Source organism: Pistacia vera, unplaced genomic scaffold, assembly GCF_008641045.1.
Source record: "Pistacia vera cultivar Batoury unplaced genomic scaffold, PisVer_v2 Contig11, whole genome shotgun sequence".
Classification (NCBI taxonomy): Eukaryota; Viridiplantae; Streptophyta; class Magnoliopsida; order Sapindales; family Anacardiaceae; genus Pistacia; species Pistacia vera.
The window spans coordinates 873,066-895,609 of record NW_022195137.1 but is presented as its reverse complement, the minus strand read 5'-3'; the positions used below and the strand labels follow the sequence as shown (position 1 = coordinate 895,609).

At 33.3% G+C, this 22,544-nt stretch overlaps 1 protein-coding gene across 1 annotated transcript; it reads right to left on the bottom strand.

The window, feature by feature from the left end:
• Positions 1-16,896: 16,896 nt before the first annotated feature.
• LOC116139222 (secoisolariciresinol dehydrogenase-like) lies at positions 16,897-18,091 on the bottom strand. Its single transcript, XM_031424897.1, has 2 exons — positions 17,979-18,091; positions 16,897-17,774 (listed from the first exon to the last, which is right to left on the bottom strand). Exons 1-2 carry the CDS (start codon positions 18,017-18,019, stop codon positions 16,988-16,990), a joined length of 828 nt encoding a protein of 275 aa, XP_031280757.1. The 5' UTR covers positions 18,020-18,091; the 3' UTR covers positions 16,897-16,987.
• Between the last annotated feature and the right edge of the window lie 4,453 nt (positions 18,092-22,544).

Sequence of the window (22,544 nt, the reverse complement as noted above, 5' to 3'; positions counted from 1 at the left end):
CTAGTAGGGAATCAAATTCTTACGAAATTTAATAAATCTCACATAATAGAAATTTTGGTCTATTAAATTCAATAAATAGGAAACTATTTCCTTTTATATCACCATATAAGATATGATTCATTTCCTTGCCTCTAGTTTCGGATACCTCACATAATAAAAATCTTGGTACCCGTGTTAAATTTGACCCATTGTGCTTTCTTAAAATAGAATTCCTATTATACCCTCACATAATAGAAATCTTGGGTACAATGAGAATTTCTATCCAAGAATTAAGATAATCAATTCTATGTCATAAATTAGTATTCCTCGCATAATAGAAATCTTGGGATCTCTAATTCTATGGCAAAGAATTAATTGACTCCTAATGGAAGGCTTAGACTTAATATTTTAATTAGAGAAGATTTAAAGATTATGTTTTTTTTTAGGTTAATGGTTTAATATCTACCCTATACATACCAACTATATGTATCAACTAAATATAAAACATAAACCCCCAAACTACAAACCTAAAACTAAATGTCATGCCATAAAATTAAGTTTCAACACTTCATATAAATATTAAAACTTAACTATAAACAATAGCATAATTAATATGCATAAAACATACAAGCATATTGCATGCTTCAATATAGCATCACATGTTATCAAACATAACAAATATCCATTGTATTAATATAGCATATGTATACCCCATATATCAATTATATCTGATAAATAGCCCATTAATAATCATTAATGAAACTTTAGGGGATAATGTAACACTTACATTAAACAAGCAATTATACAACCAACATTTGACAATGAAAAGTTGGTGGAGTAAATTTATGCTTATCTTATCACATGGAATATTAATATACATTAATGATTGATTCAATTAATCTTATCAAAGACATCATGAGCAATTAAAATGTGTTCACACTACATTTCTATGTTCTTGCTACAAAGACAAATTTACCCTTAACTCTTTAAGGCAAATTATCTTAATACGCTTTAAGTCCATTAAATCACATATTTAACAAACATAATGTAGTATGACAAATTAGGCCAAAGAAGATCAAACAACCCTTTTGCATCTAATTAAAAATATGCAACAATTTCTCACATGAACAAAATTCATCTCCATGCATCCATGAACATTTTAATCACTATTAAAACATTAAAACTTTTAAATTGTCTAAACAAGTATGCTAATTAATCAACAATTAATTTACAAACTTGTTATGGCCAAAATTTCACATAATCAAAATTATGTGAACAACATCAATTTTCATCAAAATTGACATATTAGCATTCATACAATGTCCTAATCACCAAGAATCATATTCTTCAAGTCGTAAATATTGAACAAGCAACATTTTAACCCAATACTCATTTGGCCAACTTCAATCAAACACTAAAATTTCAATTAAATCTTGATTTTTGTGGCATAACCATCGTGTTTTTTAAACAAAAATCATAAGAGCATAAAGTGCAATTAAAAATTTTAAAAACTTAAGCCATGGCCGAATTTTGCAAGTCAACCAACATGATCAAAAACAAAATTTTTATTGCATATAAAGGATACACATGCAGGGATCTACAACTCTTACAAAGCAAGTCAATATGTAACTTCACAAATCAAAATTTGTAAAATTACACAACATTATTCAAAATATGAACATGAACTTTTTGGCCAATTTTAGACAAATAAGAATCAAATCCTTGGCTCTGATACCATTTAAAAGATGGAATGCATGGAGAATGATGCATGTGATACTATAGCATGTATATTCATATTTTGCAAAAAATTTCAATCAAATTGAAAACAAGTAAGGTATAACTTGTTACCTTAAGTCCTTAGCAATCTTGGAGACTTTTAATTTCAAGAGAAATTAAACAAAAGAGTATCCACATTAAGGTAAAAGAAGAATTAGGCCAAGAGAGACATTTAGGGTTCTTAGAAATTTTGATCTCTATCTCAAAATTGATATATTATTTTCTTTATATATGTAGCCTTGTAAACAATTCAATAATTGCTTTGGACTTCCTTAAACAATTCCATAATTGTTTTAGAGTTGAAAATAATTCCATAATTATTATAAAGTTGTTAAACTTCTTTAAATAATAACATCCGATTAACATTTAATCACAATTAACAATTTAACTCTTAAATTGTCTACATAACAATTTAACCCTTAATTTGTTCATATGTTTACAATTACAACCCATTGTTAAATTCAACTTAATATAAAGAAAATGATTAAATATGAATTGGAATTCCATTTAATTCCAATTAGAAATTTAACTCTTAAATTATTCATAATAACAAATATAACCCTCCATTGAATCTAATTTAATAATAACAATATAAATAACTTTATTACCCCTCGTAGGTGCTAGCCAACCTTGGATAATCAACTTTCTTTGGCTATTTCTCCATTCTCCTTAGTTTTTATGTGTGACATCTTAGATTCACCGTGGCCTAGCCGTGGGCCCAATATCATAATCTATTCCGATATATTTTGTCATAACTCTTTATGAACAATACTTCCACCGATTATGGTAGACATCTAGCAATGCTCTATAACCCCTAAGTCACAATGAAGATATACTCCAATGAACCCTTTTATAATCATACGCGCTGTATAATCAAATCCTTCCATTGCTAATCCCAATTAAGAATGGATTCATGGTATGTCAAAATCTTTATCTTAATTTTATATCAAATTGACAATCAATACATATGGAATATGTCACCATGAAACAACCTTTTAGGTAACATTTTAGGCCGGAGGTTTCCCCTTTCTAATGTATCTTGACATTTGTCTAGGAATTGATATCAATCTATAGCAAGTAAACGGATCCCATCTTGACTATCACTTGTCCTCACACATAGTCAACACATGGCCAAATTGGCTTATTAACACATGACATGATTAGTCTCGTGTTTATACACCATATGAACCATATGTGTTTATACAGAATCCAACCATGATATCTCAGGTTTAAGGATTAATAATACACTAGTACGATCTTATGATGAATCATTGACTACATTTTAAATGTCCATGTGATTCATCATAAATGACCATATTCGATAAACAGTTCACTAACAGCTTATCCATACTAATGCCTTAGTGATATAACTTTTATAATCACCCACACTAATACCATCACATGATATTTCTACGGAGGCATTCAACATGTCTACTATATAATATTATTGCCTAATTAATATTACCTATACAGGGAATAATTTGATGATTTTGATCTTCTAAATATTTGTATCATCCGGACATTTCACATGTAATACATATATATAAATGAAGCAATAAACCACATGTGAAATAAAAACACTTTCTTCTATTGATAAGACAAAAATGTATATACAAAATATAAACATTAACATATATATACAAAACATAATGCCTTGGAACTCACAACACGATTGGTTCCTATGGCATACACTAACAGAAAGCTGGATCTGGAGGTTGTGGTTCAGCCCAAGTCACGAGCTCTGATGCTGATCCAACTGAAATTGGATCACAAGCTTGGGCTGATGTAGTGGAACATTCCTGTTTGGGCCTAATAAGGCCTCGTATGATTTTAGACCCCCACATCTATCATGTCTAATGAAACTCCCTATTTCTTTTTTGCTAAAACAATTATATAATGAATATAGTCTCTTATATACAGATTTTGAGATTTTATATTTAATTATTCCATCATTATGCAATGTAATACACAGATCAAGCATCAGTTTTTGGTAAATTTTACTAAATTTTTTTAACATGAAATTTGACATGTTTGTTGCATATAAGAGTGAGCCTAAATAAATCACCTATTTTTTTTCGTATATATCAAAGTCAAAAAAAAAAAAAAAAAAAAAAAAAAGAAATCACTTTTTTAACTAAAGAACATGGAAAAAATTAGGCAAATATAAAATGTTAGACTTACGTTTTTGTCTTTTTTATTTCTTGATTATGTTTTATTTCTTGCCTATTTTGTTTTTCCTTATGCTTACGGCTTTTTCACATATGTTTATCTCTTAATACCTATTAATACTTCTAATATCTCTTTTACTCTTACATTATATAATCAAATAGATTTACATTTATACCATTTTTAAAGTTAAATTAAATGATTTAATATGGTTAAGTGTCTTATTTTTGTTTTTTTTTACAAAAATTGCGTCACATTTTAATTGTTTTCATAATCACATGCTCTCATTTTTATTTTCTCCATATTTAACAAAACAAATTAATTATAAGGGCGTGTAAAACCGGATATCCGATCTGTTTATTAGGATTAGGATAAAACCTGATCCGAATCTGATCCAGATTTCGTGTGATCCGGCTTTGATCCGATCCAAATTTTCGGATCGAAAAACTGGATATCTGTGCTGTATCCGAATTTCAATAAAAGCATGGTTAAAAATCAAATAATTCTGCATTTTTTTCATATAAGTTTCATCCATTATATAATCCATTTACATTGAATTAGACTAAGTTACAAAATTGCTTCTTCAAATCCCAATCCAATAATAATTGACGTTACAACAACATATTGTGAAATAAATATAAAAAAACAAAAAACAAAACCATAACTGTAACAGACTAACATAGCATGGATTTCTCAAAATTTACCTTTCAAACTTGAGGGCTTTCGTGATTTGGGCCTTCTAATACAAGGAATTACAAGTTACGACTTCAATTATTGGTTGTTGGTGCTCAATAAATAGGAGTGATCTGATTTGGGGCTTCAATTTAGGGATTATTGTAAAACCCTAATTTCGATTTAGGGATTTACGGAGGCCAAACCGGCAAAGTTGTTGTCACTGGGAGTGGGTGATTGTAAACGAAGGATAGTCCCTCCACGACCTCAGGCAATGCACCACAGCTGTTATCTCTTTCTCTTTGCAAGAAGATTTGATGGAAAAATGTTGGGAATGAGAGATGGGGTACCTCAGCCTTCCCTGATTCTGATCCTGTTGCTGTGCGGCAACTGGTAGTGAAAGGAACTAACGATCTTTGCTTAGATGATGAAAGGAGTGAGAGTCTGCGTAAGTGAAGAATGAAGATAGCAATGGTGTCGAGAGAGTTTAGACCATCTCCAACCCATTGCACCAATTTGGTGCAAAATTGCACCAAATTGGTGCAAAATTTGGTGCAAAACACTATTCTATCTCCAACCCACAACACCAAATATTGCACCAAAAAGAATATTCCCTAGAATATTCTTTTTTTTCTTTTATTGTAATAATCAACAATTAATCTATTTCACTCATTATTTTTGTATATATTAATTAAATATTGGGAATGATATTTTTATTAAATAATAATTATTTTGAAAATTATACTAATTTAATAGAATTAAGCATTTATTTTTTAATCAAATAAAATCAACATTTAATATAGAAAAACATTACATCTATAAAATGATACAAAAAAAAAAAAAAAAAAAAAAGATGTGTTGTCTATTCAAGTTTTTTTCAATATTTGATGATCTTACTGGATCCGGAACTAATCTACCGGAATACTAAATTGTTATTTTAGTTTATGTTGTATTTTCTTTTAATTTTAGTGTTTTTAAATTAGTGTTAATTTTTATTTGAGTTATTTTAGTTTAATATTTGCATTGAATAAAGTTCTATTTTATTTTTCATCATTTTTTAAATTATATCATTATATAAATAATAATCAAATAAATTAAATACAAATACTCAAATTTGGTGTGATTTTTTGGTGTAAAATTTAATACTCAAATAACTTAACAAAATTTAAAAAAAAAAAAAAAAACCAAAATTAAAAAAATATATTTTTTTTTTGCTACAGTACTGCGCCATTTTGGCGCAGGTTTAGCGTGGGTTGGAGTGCAACCCACGAATTTGGTGTTTTTTGCACCATTTGGCGTGGGTTGGAGATGCCCTTAGAGTTAGATTGATTTTGAGTCAAAGTCAAATTGTAGTGTTAATTAATTAGGGGTGTGCAAAAAATTAAACGGTGGCGTTTTAGTAAAATCCTTCGGATTCGAATATCCGGTTTCTTTGAACCTCGATTTGGTATTTGATTCGAAAATTCAGATTTTCTAATATTGTATCCGAATCCAATTCGAATTTCTAGATATCCGGTTTTTCATATCGAATTGAAAAAAAAGTTAATTTTTCAGATTTGGATTTTTTTGCACACCCCTAAGTAATTATACTTTACTTTTTAAGAAATTATATTAAATAACCTTTATTACTTTTTAGTGTCAATTGAAAAAACTCAAGATACAAAGTTTTGCAAGAAATTACTCCAAAATTACAAGGACACAACTACCCTTAAAATAAAAGCCATTATCACCTTGTTAGTTCATATTATTAGTATTTTTTATGTTACTATTCCAATGTATATATGTAATTTTGTACATTTATATATGATTGATTATTGATATATAAGAATATGTTGAAATCAATCTTACAAGAGGATTCTCACATTTATGGAAAAAAAGATTGTTGAATTTTAACAGGTGGCCATAAAAATGTTTAATAAAAGTCAATGTTTAGCAAGAGAAACTTTCTCCATATATATAAAGAATTAGCAACGAATTATGCTTTATAATTAGACATTTGACAACAAGCTTTCCTTGAAAGGAATACAATTTATTTCATTCCATCTACTTTATTACAGCAGGACCTTTATATAAACCTTATCTACATCGAATCTCTTTTACACCCATCATGTACTCATTACATGACCATATTTATACAGCTAGCCTTATCTCAAGTAATTATATTATCATACTTTCTAAGAAAACTTACAACTAGCCTCTTATTATATGTTATACAGTAGAACATCTCTATAGTTAGGAATAACCTTCATGTAGTCATAAAAAATTTTGACTCCAACTTGAGCCAGTTATAACTAAAAATAAATTTCATATTGTAATAAGTTATAGTTTTTCAAGATCTCGTCTTATGGAACTTGCCTTTACATAGTAATAATTGTATATATATTATAAAAAAATATATGTTATGTTACATTAAATGTTTAAGATGAAATAAAATATTTATCTAAAGTTGTTCGAGACAATGATTTATGCTTTAGAGTTGTTGCCATATCTTTTATCTTGCGTGTACGTAATAAGTCGCCAACATAGACACCTTTTTGTTGAAGCTAAAATATTTCTAACTGCATGTTTGGAGCTTCTTAGCACGAAACTTTTAGTATTTTCGTACTATATTCATCCTCAGGATTATCTCCTTCCTCTTCTTGTCTAATTCCAGTAATGATTTTTTCTTCAGTTAAAGCATATATGACTTGTTGCTCATTTGGATGATTAAGAAAGATATTAATATCCATTTGATTAGTGTAGTGAAGTTGTCGAATTTGATCACTCAATTTTGTAATGGCTCTTTGATATTCATTTCCATACTATCCTATTGTTATTAAAACAATGAATTGAAATCCTAATACTACTAAAACATGAATTATAAAATAAGAAATCAAAACAAATTTTTTTAATCAAAACAATAATTCTTGTAACTACACCTCTATTAAGTTATAACCTTCTCATAGTAATAAATTTAATTAGTCACAACATTATGACTATAGAGAAGTTCTACTGTATTTTGAATTATATGAGTAGTTCGTCATAAGTACAACCACAATTAAAGATTGTAGCCTGTGATTTAAGATCCCTTGTTGATCACTTTTATTTTTTATTAACCACCTTTCATATATAATTTGAGTGTATTTTTAAATATTTTTTAAATTGATAAATATTTTTTTGAAAGGTTTTTAATTTCCTGCATTTTTTTTTTTTTTTTTTGTGTTTTTGCAATTTCATCTAATTTAAATATATTGGTTGATATATATTCTTTGTAAAATTATTTTTTTATTAAAGGGTTTTTTTTCATAATTCAATTAGGATTTTCAAGAAAATTTTTCATTATTTTTTATATTTACATATGTTTTGAATAGATAAATAGTTTTTTTAGAAGCTTCTTTATTATTTTTTTTTTTTTTTAATCATTTCTTGCATTTTTTTTTATATCTAATTATGTATATTTATTTATTATTATTTTTTGTAAAATTAGTTATTTTCATTAAAGCGTTTTTCATAAATTTCATTAGGATTTTTCCTTAATGTTTTGATAAATAATTGAAAAAACAAAATAGCCTTATTTTTTTTTATTTTTTTTTTTAAAACCTCAGAAATAGTCTTTCCATTTTAGATTACCAAAATACCTTCATCTAGTCAGTTTGGACAAACAAAGTTATAATATTAGGGGGTATCTGAAACTTATCAAAGATCCTGGGGCAATATAAAATTAGCCTATCTCTTAGGGGCTGTTTGGTTCAGGTAATGTTGTATAACTGAGAATGTTATATTAATAGAAAGATAGATTACCTTGAAAATTACTGGAAATGTTTAAGGGAATGTGTTTGGTTAGGTTGAAATAAATTGATGGGTATGATATATAGATGATTGAATTGCCCTTCTATTTTAATATTATTATTTAGATTATTATTTTAACCTCCTACATTTGAGAATTTAGCTAAAATACCCAATACTAAATGTTTAAAAATTAACAAAAGAACTCTGTCTATTTTCGTCTAGATCCGGCCGGTTGTGCGCCGTTCCAACGTTGACAACCAACCACTAGCAATGGTGGCCAGATCTGGCCACCAGTCTTGGGTAATTTTTTTAAGTCCAAGGGTATTTATGTCCTAAATATTTTGTATATAAAGATAAAATAGTTCATTAATATTTTTGTAAATTGTTTTTAAAATAAGGGCATTATTGTCCAAAAATTTTAATAGTTAAGGGCAAAATTGTAACAAAATTAAGATTACCAAGTAATCTTAAAATAGCTAAGAAAATGTTGGTATTCAAATTACCATTTGTATAACATAGTAATTACTATTAGTTTTGGAAGATTACTGGAATCTTATATTACTTGTCAACCATACATGGTAATGTAAGTAATATAAGACGTCATAACCTTAGCAATGGGAAATAACTCCCAATTAAATAGCCCCTTAGGGTGTGTTTGATTCAAGGAATACTGTATTAATAGAAATATAGATTACTATGAAAGTGCGTTTGGTTCAAGGAATGTTGTATTACTAGAAAGATAGACTACCTGAAGATTCCTGAGAATGTTTAGAGAAATGTGTTTAGTTGGTTTGGAATAAATTGGTGGGTACGTTATATTAATATGCTTTGGTGGATATGTTATATAGATTACTAAATTGCCCTCTTTTTTAAATATTAATATAATATTATTTTTTGAATCATTCTTTTAATCCATTACATTTGAAATTTTGCTAAAACACCAAAGCCATATAAAACTTTAATTTGTAACAAAATCATCCCCACCCACCCCAAGCCACTGTCTACAGCCAGCCACCACTACCGACAGTTGTCGTCGGAATGGCGCACGACTGGTTAGATTTGGTCGGTTGTGCGCTGGTAAAGCTTTTTTCCAGAAATGGCCAAAGATCTAGCCCTTTCACGACCACATCTTTGGTTGTGAAATAGCCAGATCTTTGGCAGTTTCACAGCCAAATAGTTGGCCTTTTCACGGCCAGATCTATTACTGTTTCATGGCTATATCTTTAATCGTGAAGCGATCATGGCCAGATCTGGCCGTTTCTGATTGTCGATCCGTAGTCGCTAGTTGGCAGTGGTGGCTAGATCTGACCACTACCCTTGGGTAAGTTTTTTAAAGTACAGGGTTATTTATGTCCTAAAAAAATTGTATATAAGGATAAAATAGTCCATGAATATATTTGTAAATTAATTTCAAAATAAGGGTATTTTTGTCCAAAAGTTTTATTAGCAAGGGGTAAAATTATAACAAAATTAAGATTACTAAGTAATCTTAAAATACCTAAAAAAATTGGAGGTAATCAGATTACCTCCTATATTATCAACAATAATTACTATTGGTTTTGGAAGATTACCAGAATCTTAAATTACTTGACAACCAAACCTGGTAATCAAGTAATATAAGATGACATTACCTTAGTAATCCCCCATTACCCCCAACTAGACCTAATGAAACGGGTAGGTGGAAAGGTATGGGTCGGGTCCAAACGGGTGCGGGTCCTACAAGTACAGGCCCTAAAGGGTCGATCTAAATAGGTCCAAAATATTGGACCCATGCCCTATCCTATACAGGTACGGGTGGACCAACAATTACCTACACTGTCACGAAAGTTTTAAATTATGACATTTACACCCCTAAAATTCCTACAATTTTCATTTTTTACAATTACACCCCCATAATTTCTGCAAATTGACTTCAAATAAGGGCAATTGAGTTAATGGGTAATGATTTCATTCTTTTTTTTTTCTTCCCTTTTCTCTCCTCTTCTCCTTCTTCACTCCACAATCCATTTCCTTGCCCTTTTTTTTTTCTCTTCTCCTCTTCTTCTTCTTCTTCTTCACTCCATCGTCCATTTCCTTATTCTTCTTTTTTCTTCCTGTTTCTTTTTTTTTTTTTTTTTTTTTTCTTTATTTGAGTAAATGGGTAAGGATTTGTGGATTGCTTTTGTGTTTAAATCTGAAGTTTTTTCATTATTTGTGGATGGGTTTATGATTAATAGTTGGCCAATTCTTGACAATTTCAGCTGCCATGGTTTAAACAATTTTGGCACACCAAATCCCTTTTTCTTCCTCTCTTCATTCTTCTTCCTCAATCTTTCTTCTTCTTTTGAGCACAATTTTGGATTTGAACAATTTTAGCAGCATTTCTTTTGATTTCATAATTGATTTTTTTAGGAGATTTCTTAATTGATTTTTTTTTTTAGATGAGAAGAGAATGAGGAGAAGAGTCGAACTGTTGAGTGTTGAATCAGAGAGAGTTGGACAATGCAAATTTAAGGAATTAGGGATTTAGGTAAAAAAAAAAATTTAATTTTTTACGGGTACTCACGAGTATACCTAGCTCCAGTATGGGTAAAAACAAAACAGGTCCAAAATAGTGGACCCGTACCCTATATTTTTGGACGGGGACGGGTCCACCACTGGTATGGGCCTGTTTTGCCAGGTCTACCCCCAACCAAACACACCTTGAAGATTACTAGGAATGTTTAGGGATATGTGTTTGGTTGATTGAAATAAATTGGTGGGTATTTTATATTAATATGTTAGGTTGGGAGGAATAAATTGGTGGGTATGTTATATAATTTACTAAATTGCCCTCATTTTTAAATATTAATATAATATTATTTTTTGAATAATTTCTTTTAACCTCCTACATGTGAGATATTGCTAAAACACCCCAACAATAAAAAAAGTTTAAAATTTAATAAAAACACCTTCACCCACCCCAAGCCATTGTCGGTCGTTTGCCACCACCATCGACTATGGTAGTAATGGTTGAAATGACGCACGACCGACCAGATTTGGCCGACCGTGCACCGATATGGCCATTTCTAGCCAAATTCATCATAGATATAGCTGTAAATGGCTAGATCTACAGCTAAAATTGGCCATCTTTAACGGCCAAAGTTTTGGCCATCTTTAACGGCCAAAGTTCTAGCCGTTGACAACTGTAATCTAGCCATCATTAACGACCAGATGTTATAGATCTGGCCGTTTCCGGCCAAATCTATGCCGATGTAGTAGTTTCTAGCCAGAGATTTGGCCGAAAATAGCAAAATCGGTGTATGGTCGGCCAGATCCAACTGGTTATGCGCCGTTCCGACGTCGATGGCCGGTGGTGGCTAGATCCAGCCATTACCCTTGGGTATTTTTTTTAATGTCTAGGGGTATTTATGTCCTAAAAATTTTGCATATGAGGATAAAATAGTCTATTAGTATTTTTGTAAATTGTTTTCCAAAAAAGGGTATTACTGTCCAAAAATTTTAATAGTTAGTGGTAAAATTGTAACAAAAAAAAGATTACCAAATAATCTTAAAATACCTAAGAAAATGGACGTAATCAGATTATCTCTTCCTATACTACTAACAGTAATTACTATTGTTTTTGGAAGATTATCAAAATCTTATATTACTCGACAACTGTGTGGGCAAAAAATTGTCTTAGGCTTTATCAGGCCCAAGCATGAAACATCTATTATGTGGCCTATGGCCATGGCCCCATTCCGGTTGGGTCTACGTCAAGGTTTATGTCATGAGGGCCAAACGCATGACACCAACCTAGCCTTTCTAGATTGGGCCTCATCATTGGCCCACCTAGGGCTATGTCCTTTGGCCTATGATATCCTCTAAGGGTTTATAATCCCACTAAAACCCTAATACACCCGTTTCCTATTCAGGTTTTATCCTGATTCACTCAAGATCTTGTATCTTATGTGAATTAGGACTCTCAATCCTACAAAGGCAAGTAAATCAGTGTCTTTCCTATTTACTAGAAATCAACTATTATGGACTCAGAGTCTTACTAGGAGTCGAAGATCCTATGACCACTATATAAAGAGAGGTTCAGCCTCTGATGAAGCATCAATTATCTAATACCACCTACTAGCTCATAAGCTCTTGCTCCTAAGAACTATACACCTACGCCGTAGTTCTAATCTCCGACTAAACTTCCGGTAACCCTTCCTTCCCTTTGCTCTCACTAAATAGCATCTTTCAGTTTTGCTGACTTGAGTGTCGGAGTGTCTACGACAAACACCACATCGGTGTTTTACGTAAGCTTTGCGCTTGTTTTCTTTGTGTGCAGGTTCAGTGGATTGTCAGTGACTTCAACCTCGCATGATCAAACCTCGTTCCGTAACCATAGATTTTACTGTTTACGACAACCAAACGTGGTAATCGATTAATATAAAATGACATTACCTTAGTAACGGGAGATTACCGCCAACTGAACACACAATATATAAAAAAACCTGATAAATAATTAACGGCACCTTCAATGTCGATACTGTTTTTGTCCTTAGTTTATACATTTTTAGCAACTATAGAGCATTTTGATTAAGATCCACATAGTCCGCGCAAACCGATTTTCTTTCTTAAAATAGTTATATATATATTATGGTCCCGCCATGAAGAAAATGAATCCCAAAAGAACTCTAAAAATTTATTTAATTAATATTTGAAATCGATTTTTTTGATGAAAACGTGTTTCCTTTATTAAAAAAATATATATTGAAAATAAGGGCTCTTGTACATTAAGATTTCACTAAAGTAGTTTTAAATATTTCATTTTGTTTGTTTTGAATATTTATAATTAATTTTCCTTCTTATATAATTGATAACACTATGGAATCAATCATCACTTGTCAGTGAGTGCTTTTTGAGCTTCTTTTAACGTTTTCTCTCTCTTTCTCTCTTTCACTTGTTTTTTTTCTTTGTTACAATATTTCTTATGACTTATTCCTAGTAGGCCTACAAAAGAGTCGAGCTCCAGCTCGAGTAGCTCGTGTATCGAGTCAAGCTGAGTTTAGGCATAATAATACAAGATTTGAACAGCTCGCAAACTTACTCGAGGTCAATTATTATCATGGTTTTAAAACTAGAAACCGACCCCTTCTCTGGTCCGGAGGCAATCTAAACCTGATTTCAACCATTGGCCTGGATTGACCCACCATTGAACCGGTGGGAACAGTGTTGAACCACGGTTCAATTGTCAGGTCAGAGAACCGGTGGTTAAACTAGGTTACTGTAAAGTTTCATTTTCCAATTTCAATTTTCAAATGAAATCCCTAATTCACTCTTCACTCCGCGACAACCCAGTTTCGACTCCAAATCAAATGAGCTGTCATAGCCGCACTTCACTCTTCACTCCATGACATTGCCACACCTTCATCTCCTCTTCACAATGTCTTCCCTGGTTCGTGGTGGGTTTTGTTGTGGCAAATGGTGATGTTTGGTGGTAGATTAGGGTATGTCTACCAAGTTTCATATTAGGGTTTCATGCTAACGTCACGGTTCGACTCGCCAGTCAGGCCACCCAACTCGGGGACAGGCCTCTTGACCAAGTCAAAGCCCGATCCGGGTATAAAAACATTACATATTATATAATTTTTTAATTTTATATTAATATTATATATATATAAATTAAAATAATTAAAAATTGATAATTGAGCCAGGTGATTCGAGCTTGAGTTCGAACTCAATTTTCACTTGATTACAATCAGTCAAGCTCAATTTTTATTCAATTGTAATTGAGTTGAGTTTGAGCTGATCATGTATCTATCCAGCTCGAGCTTGACAATTGAATCGTGGTTGAGCTCGAGTTTGAGCTTCAACTATTCCAACGGAGCTGAGCTTGAGCTTCTTAATACTTAGCTCGGCTTGATTATAGCCTTAATTCCTAGTACAGGGAATGATGAATAATTTTTTTTTTTTTTTTTTTCAGTGTTTTGTCTTTCTTTATAATTGAGCTAAGCACACTTTGTAGTCTTCCAAAAAGCTTCACACATATTAATCATGCATAAAAGTGGACTGGAACTGGAGTAGATGCCTAGTGCTTAAATCTCTTGTATTAAAATTTTCCTTGTCTGGTACAAGACAAGAGAAAATCTTTGTGGATAGAATAATCGGAATGATAATATCCGCAAAGAGTTTTTGTCTTTAGAAAGAATAAAGATGACAGTGGAACAAATATATGCAGTAATTGAGACTGAAATTATTAGAGTAAAAGCAGCTAGTAGAAGATGAATGTTAAATTAATAAAGCTAAAAGTTTGCCTTTTTCTTTGCAATTGTTATGATCTAGACCCAAAATTATGCAGATGTTGTTACATAAAACTTGGATCATTCTGATTTAACGGGGGTTTCGAGTTTGAAACCTTAAATTTATACTTTGTTAATTATTTATTTTACCAAAAATTTTAGCTACTTAAGTTTGATAACAATGTTTATCTCATTTAATGAAGAAATATTTTAAAACACAAACTTCGCATTCGAAATGCTAATTTTTCTTCTTTTGATTACAACTTCGGAAACTACTATGGAGATCCCTCTTGTTACTTTAAGGTGTTAAATTTGATAGAAACAAGGGTAAAATGAGTATTTCATAATCAAGTAGAAGATAAGATATGTATTCTTGGTATATCCATACATTTGATCTAATTCAACCAAGTTTCTTACCAAATTTTATATCTTTACTTGTTTATACAAACTGCAAAGAATAAAATGAGAAAAAATACCATTTCTTTTCACTTTTATTTTTATAAATAAGTAGTATTGAATAGTCCTTTTTAAATTTATTATCAAAATTTAATTAAAATTAATTAGTTTTTGTTTCAATATTTCTTACTAAAAGTATTAGAAAGTAATCATGCTAAAATATTAAACATTATGAATAAAAGTTAAGCTTCCAAGCCGCATTTGATATATTAGATTATTAATAAGCCGGACATATATAACTAACTCACCAAGCATAATTCCCACAATGTACATGTTTTATTTAAATTATAAATCTAGCCATAAAATCTAATAATTTACTAATTATACCTTTAATAAAACTAAAAATGATATATTCCTAAAGAATAATGTTAGACTATTGAATCTTGTATATTCTAACATTTAACTGTGTAGTTTAATAGTCTAATTAAAGCATACTAGATGGTGTTAGATTTTGTAGTCTAGCACATATCGGTTATTTTTGTCTTTGTTATTTTTCATTAAGGGTAATTAGATTAAATCATAACGGTAGTTTTATCATATAATGTATAATAAAATGAATGAATAAAATCGTTACACTTATTGAGCTCCTCGTGCTAATACCGTGTTATAATCTTAATAGTGTAATTAAATAAAATAAACTAACAAGCATTGAAAATAAAAGTACAGATTAAAGAGGGTTGGAATGAGAAGCTTTTATTAACTCTTTTTCTTAATTGAATTGTGTATAAAATAAAGGAAATGAACTCAATTTATAGTCTTTTCACTGACCCACGTCCCATAGAGACCAATTATATAGTAACAAATCATGACCCACGCCCCATAGAGACCAATTATATAGTAACAAATCATAATCCATGTGTCTTCAAGTGGATTTGCGTGGGTCATTTGCCAAATTGGTGGAAATCCCGCACTTATAACATTTGACTATCAATTTAGGTAGACAATAAAGATAATATAGATGGTGGCTGGCTCACTCCAACCGTAGCTCGATTGAGATTTTGGAAAAAGTAATTACATTTAAATATTTCAAAAAAATTCTTTATATTTAAATTTATTGTTAATATATTATATGTTATTTAATAAAAAAAATTTAAAAATATTGTTAATCCAAGTTAATAATTTAATATGTTAACTTCACAAGCACATTCTATCAAGAGAAAAAGATGTTTTTTTTTTTTCAAAATTCATAGAAAAAGATAAAAGGAATTATTGTTAGAATTCATACTTATACACCATCTTTCCTTCTATTTATACTACTCTCTTTGTTTCCATTTCAACAAAATTAAATTAAGTTTAATTTATCATGCAGGCAATTTTTTTTTTTTCTTTTTGTCTTCCCTTTCAAAATAAAAAATATATACATTATAAGTGATAAAATAAGTATCTTTTTTTATTCATAAAATTATTGGCATTAAACTTCTTTTTTTTTTTTTTTTTATGTATATTTGTAAATTTTGTTAGTCCTCCTGTGAAAAAAGAAAAATTCTTGATTTCGTCCTTAAAACAAAGGTTACGATGTTCACAACAAGTTATGAACCATTAATTAGTCGAATGATGAAACAAATTATGGTACTTTAAACATGCACAAACCTAAAACGAAAGTTCTTATATATATATATATTATAATTTTGGAAGATGATAATTTATAGTTTTACAGATTCTTAGGGCTTCATTATTAGATCTCTGTAATTAAAGCAGGAACGAACAGAGAAGAAAGAATTGGTGTGCTTGCCTTTTCACACAATCAAGGGTATTTATACAATAGTATACCAGATAACAAATAAATGTTCAATCCAAAAATTCAAAATACAAATTTAAACTAAATTCAAAATACGAATTTACACTAAATGAAGTTACAAATTCAAAGATAACAGATGAGAGGTTTTGACCATTTCTTACTGACTACTTCTTTATTACTACTTAACAGATTTTCCAAACATACACAGATCTGGATTTACAATACTAAAGCCTCCATCAATAACCAAATCATGCCCACTCACATACTTTGACTCATCACTCCCCAAATAGAGAGCCGCTTCAGCCACATCCTCTGGTTTAAGAATAGCCCCATTAAGGTAGGGATATAAAATACGCATTCCCTCATCGTCCGTCTTGAGGAATTCCTTTGCCATTGCTGTTGAAACTGCATAAGGTGACACACAATTTACCCGAATTCCGTGCTGTCCAAGCTCTACAGCAGTATTTCTCATCAGCCCTACCACGCCGTGCTTCGAACTTGTATAAGAGTGTGGTGAAACTCCTCCAATCTTTCCACAAACACTTGCAGTTGTTATTATGCTGCCTTGGCGCGCAGGGATCATTACTCGAGCTGCATGTTTGGTGCCTAGAAAGGCTCCTACTAGGTTAATATTGAGGACTTTCACGAATTCGGATTTCGTGTTGTCGAGTATGTTTGGTTTCGGTAAACCATTTATACCAGCATTATTGAACATGATATCCAACCTTCCATACTTGGAAACTGCTGTATTAACAGCATATTCAACGTCCTCTTCTTTGGTTACATCACAATGGACAAAGGAGGCTGTTGCTCCATCAGAGTCAATGTCTTTGCATACAGATTGACCCAAGTCATCCAGGATATCTGCAATTACAACTTTAGCACCATGTCTAGAGAACAATCTTGCAGTGCATTCTCCAATGCCTCTGGATCCTCCGGTGATTAATGCTACTTTGCCTTCCAGCCTGCAAGAGTATATAATCGATTGAAAACTAAGAAAAGGCAGAGAAAATTGATGATTATAATATTGTTTCTGGAAAAGAGTGTAAATTTTGAAGTCTCATTACAAATAGTTATGTCCATTCAATAGACAACGTTGTAATTTTTCATATAAATTCATATAACATATATCAATTTTGGTATATTTAGTAGCATATTTTTACACTAACCTTCTTGCAGCTGCTGAGATTACTGATGAGGCCTTTTCCATTATCGCCGGGCTAGCGAAGCTGTATTCGAATTTAGAACTGAACGAAAAATACCTTAACCAAGAACTTTTACTGCGTACTCAACAATAATATTCATCAACTTCTTGTATAATTTTTTCTTCCTGGTCACAACAGTAATTAATTTTAAGAAATAAAGATATCAGAAGGGTAACAAGTAACCAGATGATTATGTCGACCATCAATAGGACCAGCTCCATTATTATAACCTTTCTATCAATCTTTATTACCACGAAAAAATAAAAGTACTGTGCCAAATCTTCATAGTGGAAAGGAAATCTTATCGGCTCTGTGTTACTCAATGTTCTCATGGCACGCAGTTATAAAGAAATGTTTTCGACAATAAAAACATGGCCAATTTAATAAGCATGAAAACGATTACTGTTGGTCATTAAAACCACACCTGTGCTTTTCTCCAGTCTACGATGTTTATCTTTTCATCTAAACCTGTACTCGCAATTCTAAACCTGAACAATTTTCAAATGATTCACTATAGTTTAATTCTTACTTTTTTTTTTTTAATTCCATAAATCCCGCACTTGCTTTGCAAGTAACTCTTACTAATTTTCTAAATAAAGTTCTTTTGTAATTCACCAGTTCTTTAAATAAAATCACTTGCTCGATTTAAACAAATGTAGATAAATAGGAGTTCATACATGTTGATGCTTGATTTTAACACCAACTATTCACACGTGTGAAGTACTAAGCGGACTCAAAAATCACACGTAATATGGAAGCATGAAAAAAAGATATTGAACAGGTAACAATTTTTAAAGTGGTTCGGATGCTCTAAGGCGAATCTCACGTCCATTGTAATTATATTAATGGGTGATTATAATCAGGTTGCACTTAGCGAGTTGGATTACAATAGAGAAAATAAGTGTAGAGAGAGAGAGAGAGAGAGAGTATATGTTCTGAGCGGTGGATGAACCAATCCCATAAAATAGAGGAGAGCCCTATATTTATAGTCGGAGGATTCAAGTTGGTAATCATGATTCTGCGTGCGGGCAGGTGTGGTACAATTCCTAACCTGCTTCCTATTGGTTGTCTGCACGAGAGATATCCTTAAATCGTGTGGGGCTTCAGCAGGTGGACAATTCATAGCCACTCATACGCCTGACGTTCACCTGCCTCACTGACGATGGCCTTACCCCTCTCGTCCTTACGGGACGTGGTTGCATCCAGACGGTAGAAAACCTTCCTGAATTCTGATTGGTCTTTGCTAATTTAAGCTCACGTCAGCCCTGGTTTTTTGGGCATAACAGAAGCCCCCTAGTTTTTAAGGTTTAAGGATTGAACCTGGAGAACTTCATGATTATGCCGCAACTTAGCTTGTCCCGGATGACACTTGATAGAGCTGTATGGATCCTTGAGAACCACACTAGCGACCTGATGTGGTTTTTTCTGATAGGTTCAGTGACCTGATTTAGATCCCTATCAGTGCCATACCAACATGTCCCGAGTCTCGACCATAACTCGTGACGTCAAAAGACTAAACACATCTTTTACCAAAGGCAAGGAATCACGTCGCTTTGAAGTCGATGCGTGACAAAGAGTGTTTATTCGAATGACCTCTCCAGATGTTATCCGTTGCGCTCAACGATTCACCTAACCAATAAAATAACCTTTATTCTGACAGGCTTGTCCATTACGCAATAATTGCCAGCCATGCACATATAATGCGAGCCATGCTGAAACGACATTCTCTTTCAGGGCATTAAATGTAGATGGAGGCATATTTAATGTGGAGGAGGGTAACCGTGTCGTCGTTTGGTTGCTCCAATGGAGGGAAACATCGATTGGTACTTACGAAGCGTGGGGGTTACTCTTCTCACAAATTAACGACATGTGGTCGTAGTCAATGGCAAGAAACGTATCCCGCCTAAGCGTCGCTTGCTCAGAAAACCAATCGTCGTTTTCCCCCTATAAAACCCCGGATCTGCTTTAGACTTTTGCCACAAAACTCACATTCTTATAAAGAAAAATGAAGCTCTCGCAAAGTCAGTCTGTCTTTTTCCGTTGATGCGCACCATCCGCTATGACAGAAAGCTCATCCCCTACCGCCAAGAGGTAAGAAGGGTTTCTCCCTCGCATTCTTTTATTATTCGGCAATTTGCTCGACTTTTGCAGTAATGGTGGGTATGGACTGTCCGGTAAGCTCTTGCAGTGCGTATTCTCGGACAGTGGTGAGGAGAGAGGTTCAGTTTTTCTTAAAGATGAGAACTTAGGGCACGAATCCTTGGGTGTTCACCCCTAAAGGTTCTTTAGGGTTTTTTTAGGGTTTTAGGAAGATGCATTAAGGTTTCCTTTGCTCTTCTACGTCATCGTACGGAACATTGTATGAAGACTAAGCTTTTCTCTTTCTTTTATTTTATTTTATTTTTTTTTCTTGTGTCGCCCCTTTTTCAGACCTTAGGAGCAATGGACGCCTCAGCAAGCAGGGCAGCCGAGGGCATGAACTCGCAGGTGCCAGCCACTCCAGCGGGTCTAGTGCTAGAGACCTTGTCAATGATCACCCGAGAGGAGATACAAAAGGCAGTGGACTAGTACGCGCTCAGTGTGAATGTCTACAGAGGGAAAGGCCGCGATCTCAGGGACGATCTTTAAATATGGGGCACTAATACCTTTTCATCCCTTCGTTAGGTCTATCCTTAACCACTTCAAGGTCGCACCAATGCAATTAGTGCCTAATGCGTATATGATAGCTATTGCTATGTATATTGCATGTGGCGAAAACGGCCTTGGCGAGTTTACAGTGCTGCAGCTTGCATGCTCTTACTATCTGAAGAAGAGCAAGTATAAAGATTCTTTCTATCTCTCGAAGTGATTTACGATTGATGGAGGAATATTTGGTTACCCCAGTAACGTCGGGGCTTATGAAACCAAATTTTTCTTTTTAGAATATGATGGCGTCTGCCAGTTTATGGAGCCAAGTAGGTTTTTCCTTTCCATTTGCGAACTGTTCCTCCTTCGGTTTTTGTATCTAACGAACCCTTTTGTCTTTTTGCAAGAAATAAGACCACCAGGTTGGCGACTTTGACGGATTATAACCGAATCGTTTGTTTGGTCATCTTCCAGACCATTGTCGTGATGCAAGATTGCTAGTGACTACTTCTAACTTGAGAAAGTACGACTTTTTTAATCCGGAAGCATCCTTGGAGTCAGACCGTGAGTATCCCCATACTTAGAACGCTTTTCGATTGCCTGCGACAACCTGCTTCACTAACATACTTCTATGGTGCACAAGGATCATGCCGCCCAAGGTTTTGAGGCCGTCTACAAGGACTAGGGAGTTCGTATTTCCCCGGGTTGCTCTGACTGAGCGAGTCGAGGTAGTCCCTAGTGCTACCCCCACAAGAGGGATACAAATTGGCATCGAAAGGTGAACACCCTCAGAGCGATATGAGGAAACTCCTCAATCTGCGGCTACTCGCACCCCCAAGCAGAAAACCATGGGCAAAAGACTAAGAAAAGAAAACAGCTATAGGCTAAAGAATCGGAGTCCGAGTCAGAGGGTGTAAAGGTGCAGTTTGGGACTTCGCAACCTTACCAGGCTTTTCGCCTGAGGCGTGCACCAGACGTTTCAGCGATCCCCGAGAGCTCGGGCAGAAGAGAGGGGGAGACTATGGTTACCCGCAAGAGAGTGGGCAAACAGCGGGTCGATGAGGTGTCAGTTCCTGCAAGGGCAAACATGTCAGTGTTGGATTCCATGGGGCAACTCCTAGAGCACTTGCAGCCGGTGGTATATACCTTGTTGAAGTGCCAACTGGCTTTGGCCTTTGAGGAGTTCGTGGCTTCTCGGCCCACGGACTTGATGATCACTATTCTTCAGTTTCAAAGCCAGGTAGGGTAGCTCGTCTTCATCGAGGACTTCAACCTTAGCTGATTTTTTGGCTTTAATAATTTTTGAAAAAATGGGGGTTAACTCTTGCTTCTTTTCTTATACAAACCCTGCTCGCCTTGCACATGGCCAAACAGAAGGTCAATCTAGACTATGCTAGAGGGATTCATGACCTGAAAGAGGAGAATGCCAAACTGAAGAAGGACCTTGAAGCTCGGGATGTGGAGGTGAAATTGTTCAACATCCAAGCGAATTAATATCTGGTGGAGAAAAACTCTGCCCTCCACACAGTGGATTTCCAGAAGACTGAGCTAAAAAAGGAGAGGCGATGAGAACAAAGAGCTCTAAAAGACAGTAGCCAGACTCACCAAAGAGAATGGTTAAAAAGAGAAGGAGCTGATGGCGAACTCGGAACGTCTCACGAAGGTGGAGGAAGAGAGAACTTAGTTGTGGGAGAACTTCGAGAAGCAGAGGAGAGCACTGGAAATGGACCTCAAGCTTTCTCGAGGACGGGTCACTTCATTGACTAATCAGATGAAGCGGTAGAGCCTTGAACTCGAAAAGAAGGCCTTTGATTGGGATATTCAGGCTATTTACAGCTCGCGACCAAGAAACCCGGGAATGGATCTCTCCGACCTCCCGCCTGAATATAAAGACATCATTGCTTC